Source organism: Pelophylax lessonae (assembly GCF_965119305.1).
Source record: "Pelophylax lessonae genome assembly, chromosome: 12".
NCBI lineage: Eukaryota > Metazoa > Chordata > Amphibia > Anura > Ranidae > Pelophylax > Pelophylax lessonae.
Genome location: NC_138779.1, coordinates 132,106,528 through 132,119,432, shown reverse-complemented (window position 1 = coordinate 132,119,432; position 12,905 = coordinate 132,106,528). Strand labels below are relative to the sequence as shown.

Sequence of the window (12,905 nt, the reverse complement as noted above, 5' to 3'; positions counted from 1 at the left end):
TCAAAATACGCTTTTTGCGAATTGTTTGTTTTATTTATTTATTTTTTTTATTTAACCAAACATATATGTAGCATAAAACAAATTGGCCTAAAATGTTAAAAAAAAATGTGATTTTTACATTTTGTTTGGGGGGGGGGGGGGATTTCATATAAAAAAAAATGTGAAAAATATTATTTTTGCAAAATTGTCGCTCTTTTTGTTTATAGCGCATGATCAAAAAATCGCACAGGTGATCAAATACCACCAAAAGAAAGCTCTGTTTGTGGGAAAAAAAAGGACGTCAAATTCGTTTAGGTACAGCGTCGCACGACTGCGCAATTGTCCGTTAAAATCACGCAGTGCCGAATCGCAAATAGGCCCTGGTCAGGAAGGGGGTAAAATCTTCCGGGGCTTAAGTGGTTAAGTAAACCTTTCAGAAAGTGTGTAAATACCAATGCTAGCACTTTGGGGTGTCTACAAGTCCCTCTGTTTGCCAAGAGAAGACCCTGATTCCTTGCAAGACTCAATGGTGATGCCGGGGATCAGAGAAAAGAACCATTGGGGGACTATAGGCATCCATGCTGGTTCCATCCTCTGACCCTCCATCACAGCACCCTTGGCAAAAGTGTCACATTACAAAGAGGTTTTGTAAAGATGCATTGTTGGAATAGATGAAAGGTGGAAGAAGCTAAGTGGACTGTGACATGGCAGCAGGTCCCTGCCATACCTGCGCAGTGTAAGGGCCTTGGGCTGATAAACCGATAGGGAGGAAGCTGGGCTTAGTGCCACTTCGAACACTAAAACCCAGTGTACTGCCTGAGTTCCAGGACCTTTCCCAGGCAAAAGGGAATTGAAATATAAATCAATTATGAAGCTTGCATGGGGGGAGGAAACAGGTAAGCCTATGAATGTGGTGCTACCTTGTAACCTTACCATTTATAAACCAAGTGGCCATAGGAGGTGGTTCAGCACCTAATTGTGCACTTTTAAAAACTGCTCCACAATAGGTAAGTCAGCACTTGAGTAAAGCGTATTCCTGGTGATTTTGAAGTGTTTTTTTTTTGCACTTCTTAAACTTTTTTTCCCTGGGCTGGGCAAGGGGAGGAGAGTAGTTCTATAGGAAGAGAGTAATTCTTCAGGCATAATGCACGTTTATTAACATTCCAATTGAAATCAATGGGATCAAAAGTGCCTCAATACGGTCAGAAGAAAAGGTTGTCTTTTTTTTTTTTTTTTTTTTTTTTTGAGCATAGGGTGACTTAAATGTGAAGAAGCACCATTAGAAAGAATGTGATTCCTCATAATAAGGCGTAGGGAAACAAGCAGAAAAACGCTAATGTGTGAATGGGGCTTAAAGTGATGAAACGGGACACGGCTAAAGAAGTATAAGCAATTCTGCTAGTTTAGTTTTAGTTTATTATGTGTGTTGATTACATGTCTGTTGTGCTATTTCATCCAGATCCTAAATCTGACACAAGCTTTAAAGGATGAGAAGAGTCCTATTCAGTTGGTACAGATGCCAAAAGTCGTGGTGGAAAGGAGTCGAGGTGGAAGTCAGGGCAGGATTGTTCACCTGAGTAATGCTTTTACACAGACCTTCCACTGCAGGAAGCCATTCTTCTCTTCCTGGTAGCAAAACAAGAGAAACCTATGTCTTCAGTCTTAAGCTGCTGTTTTGCACAATTACTGCAATAGCTGAAAACTACTGTCAGTCCCTATTGGTTGCCAAAGGATGTACAATTTATGAATGTAATTCAGCTTACGGTTAATTGTAGGATTAAAATCAGGGTTTCAGGTAGCACTGTTATTGACTTGAACTGTATAATTATTTTCAAAAACCCTCTATAGGGCGGGAAGAAGTGAGTGGATTTTGCCTTTCACAGGGTTTCATGTATGCTGGAATTGTGTGTCCTTGATTTACAAATTGCAGTTTTGATGTATACAAAATTGTAAAAAGAATATGTATATCACATTTAATGTATTTTTATTATCCTTTACTTATGAAATGCAATTTCTGCATTTTCCGATGTGCCATGTGCACTACTCTAGATAGGGGAATTAATCTTTTCTTGGGTATGAAATATTTCTGAATGTTTTCTCTTTGGGATATAGGGACCAATAATATCTCTGTTTTTCTCTTTCAAAATTCAAACTGGTACCTGCATTTCATTTAGGGGTGTGAACACACACAAAGAAAATGAATGGTTAGTTCACCTTTGTGGAAAAATGCATTATACTGCCAAGGGTGCTTTTGTAATTTTAAAAACACTGTAGCTTTAAAATATGTAGATTACACTACTCTATGCCATACCTGTAAGCCCATCATGGTTTACCCACAGCCTGGCTAAAAAATCTGAGGATCGATCAGTCCCTATCCTACCAATGGTTCTGGGACCGCTTCATATATTGGGCATGCCCCCAGCATCAACAACACGAGCATGAGTGCAAGACCTACGCTGTGCTCCCTCTTTTGCTTCAGGGGAGGAAGCGTTCATTGCACGAGAGTCAAGAGATGGAGTGCTGCTTTTAGTGATGCCTGGGGTGTGCCCAACATACTGCATTGTACATTTTATGGCAGAGGTGAACTAACACATTAAAGCTGGCCATACACTGATCGAAATTTGGCTGGACCAACAGGGAGCTTCTGAAATTCAATCAGTGTATGACCACCTGAACGAAAAAAATGACCACCCTGAGGATTCTAGCTAAAAAGTTGCAGTTCCATCAAATTGTGACACTCATAATCAACCTGGCACCTGACTCCATGGTTGAATCAGTTTACTGTGAATAATCCCATCTGTACTTCCCCCGCCTATCCTGTCAGTGTTTACAACGTTTCTATAAATCATGACAGATTTTATTTCCTTTTTTGTCTGTAATGTAGACCTTTTGATTGTGGACATTTTTTTTTTACCATCAAAGCTGAACTTCAGGCAAATTATATATATATATATATATATATATATATATATATATATATATATATATATATATATATATATATATATATATATATCCTTTAATCCACAGATTGTAAATTTATTAAAGCTGATCTCTCTCCACTTTTACTGAAACTTTAATTAGTTTGTTTGAACCAAGCTGGCTCAAACCAGCAATTATTTACACCAGCTATTCTCAACCAGGGTTCCATGGAACCCTAGTATTCCTCCAAATGTTGCTAGGGGTTCCTTGAACTAGGGCTGCTTGACCTCCTATTTGATCGGGCTTGCGTAGGTCCAGTGGTCAATATCCCCTGGCATGGCCATCTGCTTGAACCCGTTTTAGTTGTCTGTATAGGGTGACGTTCTTCCCACTGGCCACAAATGTAAGGGGGGATTTTTTAAACTGAGCTCCTTTTTACATGGATTTTTGGAAGGGTTCCTCTGGAGTAAGTAAAAGGGTTATGAGAGACTGTTTTATACTAATGTGTGCTGTATAAACTTTAAGTACAGTCAGCTGCTATGTTCCAGCTATGGGATGGCAACATTCAGTTCCACCCCAAGAACAAAATTGAGTCAGGCTGAGCATTTTAGCCAATCATAGGCAGGTTTGTAGTCTCTGAATCAAAGCTTTATCTGATTGGCTGAGGCAGGTGGATGATGTCACAATCTCTAAATCAGACAATCGGAGAAAACGTTGTGTTCATTCAGAGAATACAAAACTTTCTATGAATGGCTGAACAGCATTCAGCCTGGTTTCAGGAACTTCCATCCAGAACACAGCACTGTGATGTAGCTGAGGCTACCTACATACAGTTTACAGTGGGTGCACCGGTTAGTGTAGAAAATAGTTTGCTTGCTCCACCTTGGCCCAACAAAACTACTTAAAGTGACAGTAAAGGTAGGTAGATATCAGCTTTAATATTTTTAAATGTATTTGCTAAAGTCTAGAGCCACTTGAAGTAATAGATTTGACATTTATTTGGAAGTGAGTAAAACATGCAAGATAAATCTCTTGCACACACAAGGCAGTCGGCTGCAGCTGCTTGAAATGGGTTTGTATGTTACAAGCAGACTGTTGGCTTTCAATCATGTCCTCTGTTCACTTAATTCTCCCTCTGGTAAGTGAACCAAGAAGCCGTGTGTTTTACATCACTTTCTAGTTCAGTCTGTCAAGTGACCTATACATTTTTATTTAATTATTTTTTTTAAATGCCTTTCCTCAATCTCTGCGGTTATGGCTATACTGATAAGCTGTAAACGCTTTTAAAGTGTTGCATATGGACAATTTTTGGTACCAAAGTCATCGTCATTTCATGGGCATGCACAGTTTCGAGACTTGACATGTTTGGGTTTCTGTTTACTCAATCTGGCCTCGACTTTTATATTTTACAACAACAAAAAAAAGGTAATATTTGCATTTGTGTGCACTAAAATTATATTATGTGTGTTTTTTGTTTTTACATAAAATATGCATTTGATAATCATGTGACATAAATAACTGGAACTGCCCCCATTTTTATAATCCAGGTACTGCTTTCAGGAAAATGTTTAGGGTTCTTAACTAATTCTTCAGGCCTAAAACTTGTGTAAAAAGGGCTCTGGTGGTGCAAGGGTAAACGGTGTCTGCCCAGTCAGCTTTGCTTACAGAATCAGATCTTTTTTTTTTTTTTAATTAATTACTGTTAGTACAAGTACCTGAAATGTAGTCATACTGTGGAGGGGCAGTATAATAAGCCAAACAGGCACTGCACAGGGTTGTCCGTATAAAGCCTGCTACTTTTTTTTTTTCAAACGTTCGACTTACTGGGCTGAATGGGGGAAAAAAAAACAACTAAAAAGCTCTGGAGAAGATCCTGTACGAACAATCCAATGTTAGTACAGCTATCTCCCAGCTGAGCTATTGTGTTCTGACAGAGGGACGGCCCCCCCCCATCCAGAACACACCAGTCAGCGCTCTCAGCTAATGCTGATTGGAGGACCTGACCAGTGTGTTGTATTACTTTAGGCACCAGGCTTGGGCTGGATCTCTTTCAAAAGAAAAGTCCCTCAGCGACAAGTGCGGTATGGCCTGAATACAATCGCAAATATTTTGACAGGTAAGACCATTCTCAGTATAGGTATTGCAGCTGTGTATAAAGCTGTTTGCCTGAAGTTCAGTTTCAAAAAACAATACAGGTGCCATTTCTGACTTATTTATAAAGATATATAGTTGTGGGGGTGTTACCCTTAGCTGGTCACTGATCTGGAGTAAGCCTCTATGTGCTTACCTGTTCAAAATCTGTGACTTGCCAAGCAGAGAAGCAAGGATAAGTAAGGCAGATGTGGAAGCTGCACCTTCAAAAACAAGTTCTTGAAAGCGCCTAGATTTCTTTCATGGCAAGATTTGAAAGCTCCTAGATTTTTCATGGCACGATTCTTTTAAACAAACTTTGCCTTATATTTAAACAAAAGCCTTGTGTGGGTACTGGCAGACAAATAGAGATTTTCCATTAAAGTGAAACTTGCCAGCTAATTTTGAACACCATATCAGTCTATCTGCACCTAACCTTGCGATTTTTTTTTCCCTTTAAGCAGATTAAAAACAAGGTTTAGGTTTGTTTTTAATAAAACAATTATGGCAGCTGGGAAGGTCTATTAGAATGGGCATATTCCCTACCAGTCTACCACAAAAAGTCTCTAACCGTTCCAATTTAGTATTGGATTATGTGGCCTGCAGCCCTTTTGCCTTGTGGGTGCTGGTATCATTTGTGTACTTCTGAATTTAGGTTTTGTCATTATCTGCACTCAAGTACACAGGTGGCTAGCGCACTTAAACCTCATTCCTGTGGTGGACAGGTAAGTTTCATGCTGATCCTACTACCTCCCTAATTGTTTAATAGGGGTCTTCATTTTTAAGGCCTCATGCACACAAAACATTTACACGGCTACTAAACACCTTTCCTCCTACCACAACGTTTTGGCAGAAAAAAAACGCTTGAAGTGTAAATGCTTTTAGGCGCGACAAGCACTTGGGCATTCACTTCATTGAAATAAATCAATGTTCAAGCACTTGATGTGTCTAGTGTTACAACACACACTTTTTTTTCTGCCAAAACATTACTGCTTCTGGATGGAGACATAAGCTAACATGGAGGGGCATTTAGAGGCAGAAGAAAAAACAAAACATGCCAGATGCCCCCTAAAGGCAGTGTTTGTTTTTTACCACTCCTTGTTCATTATAAAGTAGGAGAGCCTTTACCATTCCTATTTTTATGGCTTTAACCTGCCATGGGATAACAGCAAAATTGGAGTGCCACCGTTCTCAGGAAGTGTGTAGGACTCTCCCTTGTCACTGTAGGGAACAGGTCAGCATTGACGGATTTCACTTTGAAGTGCCCATTCACAGTCATGTTATGAAGAATTGTGTGAAGGCAGCAGATTCATTGGAATTGGCTGCTCAACACACACCAAAAAGGTGCTAGCACCATTTTTTTTTTCTTTAAGCACAGCAGCTGCCACAATGTACAGTAGTGTGCTGTAGTGCCACTCTCAATGAATGGCACCACAGTGTATAATGTGGTTTGCTGCAACACATTAGTGTAAATCAAGCCTAAAGCTGGCTATACATTATACAATTTTATTTTTTTTGTTCAATTTCCTTTAGATTTATCTTGAACTATATGGTGCAAGGGCCTACCTGATTGCATACAATTTGAAAGTGTTTACATTTAAACTCATTATATATAATTTTGGTGAATCTAAAGGATGATTTGTATAATGCGTAGCCAGCTTAAGGGTCTGCACTATGTCAAAGCTTATACTTTGTTTAAAAATGCAATGTTCTGCCACTTTTACACATTTTAATGAAGTATTCTAATGATCTGTATGGAAATGTTTTTTTGTAAACTGATTTCTCCTTTCTAGCAAAGGGTTTACAATCTTCTGTAATAAATAAAATGTTAAAGAAAAAAAAAGTTTCTATTTTTATTTCCTTATGTTTTTTGAGGCAGGAATAAACATTTACTCTGGCAATCCTGCCTTGGAGCCCTTCTGGCTACTTTTGGAGAACAGGTACAGTGGACTTTAATTGCTAGGAGTTCTAGATTGAAGCTCAAAGAATATGATGTATATTGCTTCTGTCTGCTAGCTTTTAATGCATCCTTCACACTGATTGGTCAAAAGGCTTTAAGATTGAACGCTCTTTTTCCAGCCAACTTACCAGTTTTACTGATTTTTAGCTTCACTCTTGCTTGCTCGATTTCCTATCAGTGCTAGGCAAATAATGATACTCACCAGACTCCTTAAAGCGGAGTTCTGGCCTATTTTGCAACTTTAGTGATTCCTGGAGTGCTCGCTGTGCTGATCAACAATTGGGCATTTTCTATTTTTTTTTCGGGGGTCCCTTACCTTTATTTTCAGGGCATTTTTGATTGTACTTCCTCCTTCTCTCCCCTCTGTGGCCACGGCCACCGACATCACTTCCGCCTTTGCATTGCATCCTGGGAGCTGTTTGTCATCACTCCCAGGAGGCTGGAATCAGGAAGAAGGACACAGCAAATTACACTGCAGTTTCAGATGCCCATGTCCAAGATGGCCGCGCTCAGACAGCGTTTTTAAAAGTAAGATTTTGACTAAAATCAATACTGTACACCTTGTAAGTATGAGAATAGCGGTTCTGTATTATAGGGGTATTTTTAGTTAAAAAAAGGTATTTGAGGCCAGAACTCCGCTTTAAGGGCTCATTCAGAGGTGTGTGTCAATACCCTGTGTTCATGTGGCATTTATTCTGCATTTTTTTTAAATCCTCAAACACCCTTCAATGCCTGGCATGATTATTGCAATAGTACCACACCCTGCGGTTTACACGGTTGTGTGAAAAATTAAGTGGCATGTTGAATTGATGAGGCATCAACACTTGTTTGCCACCTCCCCAAAATTCAATGGTAATGCTCTGGAACACACCTACAGCATTTGAAATCTAGTTTGGTTGGTGCAGCGCTCTCAAAAAAAAAAAACATACTAAACTCAAATTGTTTTCTTAATATTTTACAAGGTAATGGCTAGCAACCACCTGTAGCAAGTTTAACTTCAGTGCAATGTGTGCATCAAAACCTAAAACGTATAGTAGGTAATATCTGAGTTTAGTATGTTGTTGAGAGTGCTGCACCAACCTAACTATATTTGAACTGCTTTACTGTTCTCAATTAAGAAATAGGTGGTGTACAGCAGCTTCCAGCACTCTATTTTGCACATTATTTCCGGAGCCGCAGACCTTCATTGTACTATAGTTAGCATTTATTAACTGGGCACTGGGGGAAGAGATACAATGGAGGTTCATGTATCCCAAAATGCACTGGGAAATAATTGAGAACTAGGACAGAGCCGCTCTAAATATTTTATCTGTGCAGAACCGTTAGTTTCTGTGTACAGGCAAATTCATCAACCCTCCAGAAATACTGACAGTGCAAGGGGTAGGCACAGAGGGATTGAGCATTATTGTCAGTGACTGCTTTTCGTTTCAGCAAAGTTGAGCTGGACCAAGCCAAGTGTCAAAGTATATGAATTCTATCTTGCAGAAATTTCACAAATGCCTGCTATCACATCACAATCTAACTACGCCTCAAAATTGATAATTTCTCTTTCGTTCATTGACAGACAAAGCTCCTGATTTTCTTAACCATTGGGTTATATCACCCCCTACCGGAGTAGGACACAAGGCAGAAAAAAAAAAAGTCTGGCTATGCCTATGGGCAGTCCCAGGGGGGTATACTGTTAGAAGTACTCCTTTTTTTTTTTTTTTTTTTTTCCTCCCTACTCAGGAGTAAGGACCTATAGTTCCTTGCTGGGATCTCTGGTCCTGGCAAATCTTTTCTTCTTCTTTTAGCTAGATTTTTTTTTTTCCTCCTGGTTTTTCCTATGAGATATACAATCAACTGCCAGACTGGGCGACGGGCTGGATAATCTAGATCCAGTGGTCACCCCAGTCTGGCCAGAAAGTGTGGGCGCAGACCTCAGCCCGACATAGCCCCACTGGACAGGGCTGACCTGCAAGTTAAATGCCTTGCGAGGTCGCATATGACCGGGTCTTGGCCCGAGTTGCAGCAGAGCGGAGCCTGTCTGGTTCCTGGTTTGGTGAGTAGCTGTCCCCCCTGGAGGGTTTTGGAGTGGTCGTGGGCCCCTAATGGGATGGATAGACCATTGGGCACCCCCTCATCTGTCCATTTTTGTGGGGTCCCCCTGGTGACTCATGGAGTCTTTTGGAGCACATCTCCCCACCTGAACCCTTCTCTGGGGTTGCAGGGCCCTCCCGGTCCCAACCATCCATTGATGCACTGATGGCGGTCCTGAGTCTTGTGTCCGGGGGGGGGGAGTTGGCTTTTGGGTGACGGGCTTGCAATACAAAAGCACCCCCCTCAGATCCTGAATCTGAATTGGCCACTGCGGACGTGGGTCACCCTGCATAGGTCTGTGATCACGTGCCCTGAATCCTCAGATAATGAGGCGGATTCCTCCACTTCTGCAACCGCGCACGAAAAGGCGCTGGGGATGCACGGATTGTATCTGTGCATGAGACCTTAAACCTAGAGGACGCAGCTGTGGTTGTGACAGCTAAAGGATAATTCCCCTTGGGGTGGGACTTTATAGGCACATATTGTAATAACTTGAAAAAACTTTATTCAAAATATTAAATTTATTGAAATTAACATATACAAAAAGGATAAAAACATATGGCAAGCTGATAACAGATCATATGGTTATGTGGCAAAGAAATACCGCTGTATTTGAAGAAGAGTGCCCAAGAGTGACGCAGCTGTGGTTGTGACAGAGGTGCAGGTCCCCTCTGGTGCTCGCAAGCCATCCAGAGCCGCAAAGGTGTAACCTTTTCCCCTCCTATTTTGACAGAATTTACTACAGAGTGGGGATGACCAAAGCTTCCCCTTGGGGTCCCTAACTGCTTTGCTAGGTGATACCCCTATAAGGAGTCCCTTCCTAAATGGACTGTTCCACCGGTGGTGGACCCTCCTGGTTTCCAGATTAAACAAGACAACCATGATTCGGGGTTTAAGGACCCGGTTGACATGAAGGCGGCTGTGGCCCGCAATATATACACCCTGGCTGGTTCGGCACGGAAGCTGATATTCACCTTGAAGGTGTGCCCTCAACTGTATCTGGGGTAGGGGTATCTGTATCGCTGGTTCCCGGACCCGTGGACTTTCCTGGTAGAAGACAAGTGGGTTCATGTAGTCAAACGGTCCGGCTAACAGATTGAGTTTCGTTCTTTCATTCCAACGTGTGACTTTCCCCGGTCCGCTTACAGGCTCTCATTGGGGCAGTGAGACCTTTTACTTCAAAAAGTGATTGTCCCAGTTCCAACTTCGGAACATTTTCAGGGGTTTTACTCAAACCGGTTTACAATCCCCAGAAAGGAAGGCAAGGTACGTCCAATCCTGCACCTCAAGGTGCTGAACTGCTTGTGCAGAAGTTCAGAATGGAGTTTGCATGGTGGTGGCTTCCCTGCCTCAGGGGGATTTTCTTGCCTCCATTGACCAAGGATGCTTACCTTCACGTTCCAATATGCGTCGGTCACCAGCACTTCGTCATGGAAGAGGAGCATTATCAGTTTGTGGCCTTACCCTTTGGTTTCGCCTCCGCTACTAGGGTCTTCACCAAAGTGTTCGCCCCGGGGCTAGCATTGCAGTCCTGTGCTACTTGGATGACCTTCTGCGAGCAGAGTCTCCTACTGCGCTGGTGGAAAACCTGGAGCTCTCCATACTGACCCTGAGGAAGTTCGGCTAGATTCTGAATCTTCAAAAGTCTGCCTTGGTTCCTTCCATGAAACTAGACTATCTGGGTCTGACTTAAGCTAGAGTACTTCTTCCTCTGGACAAACCCCAGAAACTGCAGGCTGCAATTCGCCTCCTGCTGTCCAGCAGATGGTCATTCCTCCAAACTTGCATGTGAGTGCTGGGCCTGATAGTGTCTACCTTTTTGAGGCGGTCCCATTTGCACAGTTCCATACGAGGTCCTTGCAAGGTAGATTCTGATCAAATGGGATAAGACTCTGCCGTCTCTGGACAACCCAATCCAGCTGAGCCGGGGTGCAAGAGGGTCCCTTATCTGGTGGCTTCATTCGACAAATTCTGCTCAGGGGGTCTGAACCCTGGAAGAGTCCAGCCTACCGATCAATATCCTGGAGCTCCGAGCAATCAGACTGTGCCTGGAACATTGGACGAATCATCTCCAAGGATGTCCAGTGCGCATTCAATATGACAATGCCACAGCCGTGGCTTATGTCAATCAGGAAGGGGGCACAAGAAGTGTCCTGGTGGCTCTGGAGGTAGCTGGCATTCTCAGGTGGGCAGAACGTTTGTTCCAACCCTTTCCGCCGTACACCTTCCCGGAGTGGAAAACTGGCAGGCGAATTACCTCAGTCGGCAGGCGTTGGACCAGAATGCTCTCATCAGGAGGTGTTTTCATTAGTTGTATCTCCGATAGGGTACCCCCGAGGTGGATCTGTTGGCGTTTCGGCTCAACAGGTGCAGAGCTTGGTGGCAAAGTCACGGGATCCTCTGGTGGACGACACAGACGTGCTGGTGGTCCCACTATCATCTGATTTATGCCTTTCCTTCTCTTCTGCCAAGACTTCTACGCAGGGTTGAGGCAGAAGAGATTCCGGTCATCTTAGTGGCCCCGGGCTGTCGCCGGGCTTGGTATGCCAATCTGGTGCGGCTGGTTGTCGATGTTCCTTGGAAGCTTCCTCTCGGGGAGGATCTGCTGTCCCAAGGGCCAATCTTCCAGCTTGCTTTACAGTAGCTGACTTTGACGGCTTGGATGTTGAAAGGCAGGTACTGAAGGATAGAAGTTGGTCTGAGTCAGTGATTCCAACGCGGTTAAAAGCAAAGAATTCTACTTCTAGGAAGATCTACCATCGTATGTGGAAGAGGTACATCGCGTGGTGTGAGTCCCTTGGGGTTCATCTTCGCTCCTACTCGGTGGCTCGGATCTTGACCGGTGTTGAACAGAAATTGGTCTTAAGTACCATCAAAGGCCAGGTGTCGACTTTGGCGGCCGTCTTTCAACGACTCTTGGCCACACACTCCCTGGAGTGTACCTTTTTCTTGAGGGTGTTTGCCATTTGGTTCCTCCAGTGCGGTCTCCGTTGCCGCCTTGGGACCTCAATTTGGTTCTTTCGGTACTCCAGAAGTTTACCTTTGAGATTCTTGGGGAGCTTCTCTTGTTTATGCTGTCTCAGAAGGTGGGAATGAAGACATTGTGTTGACTGGCGGCGTTATTCTGTCACTTACCTTACTTGGTGGTTCTTCGCCCCTTGTCCATTATTCCTTCCAAAGGTTGTCTCTGACTTTCCATTTGAATGAAGACATTGTGTTGCCTTCCCTGTGTCCCAGGGCAAAACATCCCAAAAAAATTGTCTTGCATGCCCATGGATGTGGTTCGGGCAATTAGGGTGGACCTGGCAGCTATGGAGTCTTTTAGGAAGTCAGACTTGCTATTTATGCTTAAGGATGGGTCTCGGGACAGGGTTGTCCACTTCCTCTGCGACCATTCCCAGATGGATTAGACAGACAGTGATTCAGGCCTATTCTATTCGGGGTCAGGTTCCTTCTTTCACTATCAAGGCACACTCTACTTGGGCGTTCCGTCATCAGGCATCCATGATGCAGGTTTGCAAGGTGGCCACCTGGTCGTCTGTGCACACTTTCACAAAGTTCTATGAAGTGGATGTGCTGGCATCTGCAGATGCCCCTTTTTGTGGAAAGGTTTTGCAGGCTGGTGGTTAGAGAACGTTTTTCTTTTTTTCAAGTGGGCCCCAGTTGTTTTGGTTAAACACCTGTTGCCTGGTTGGCTGTTTTTAGCATTGGGGATTTTTTTGTTGTTCCCACCCCTCATGTTTAACACTGCTTTGAAATATCCCAATGGTTAACAATATCAGGAGCTGTGTCCGTCCAATGAATGAATGAAAGAGAAAATGGGATTTCTCTGTCG

At 43.0% G+C, this 12,905-nt stretch overlaps 1 protein-coding gene across 1 annotated transcript in view; it reads left to right on the top strand.

The window, feature by feature from the left end:
* Window positions 1-1,827, top strand: part of PI4K2B (phosphatidylinositol 4-kinase type 2 beta) — a 63,772-nt gene extending 61,945 nt beyond the window's left edge. The window contains exon 10 of the mRNA XM_082274068.1: window positions 1,439-1,827. Coding sequence (XP_082130194.1) covers window positions 1,439-1,612 — 174 coding nt within the window. The 3' untranslated portion in view covers window positions 1,613-1,827. The remainder of the gene's footprint in view (window positions 1-1,438) is intronic.
* The last annotated feature ends 11,078 nt before the right edge of the window (window positions 1,828-12,905 follow it).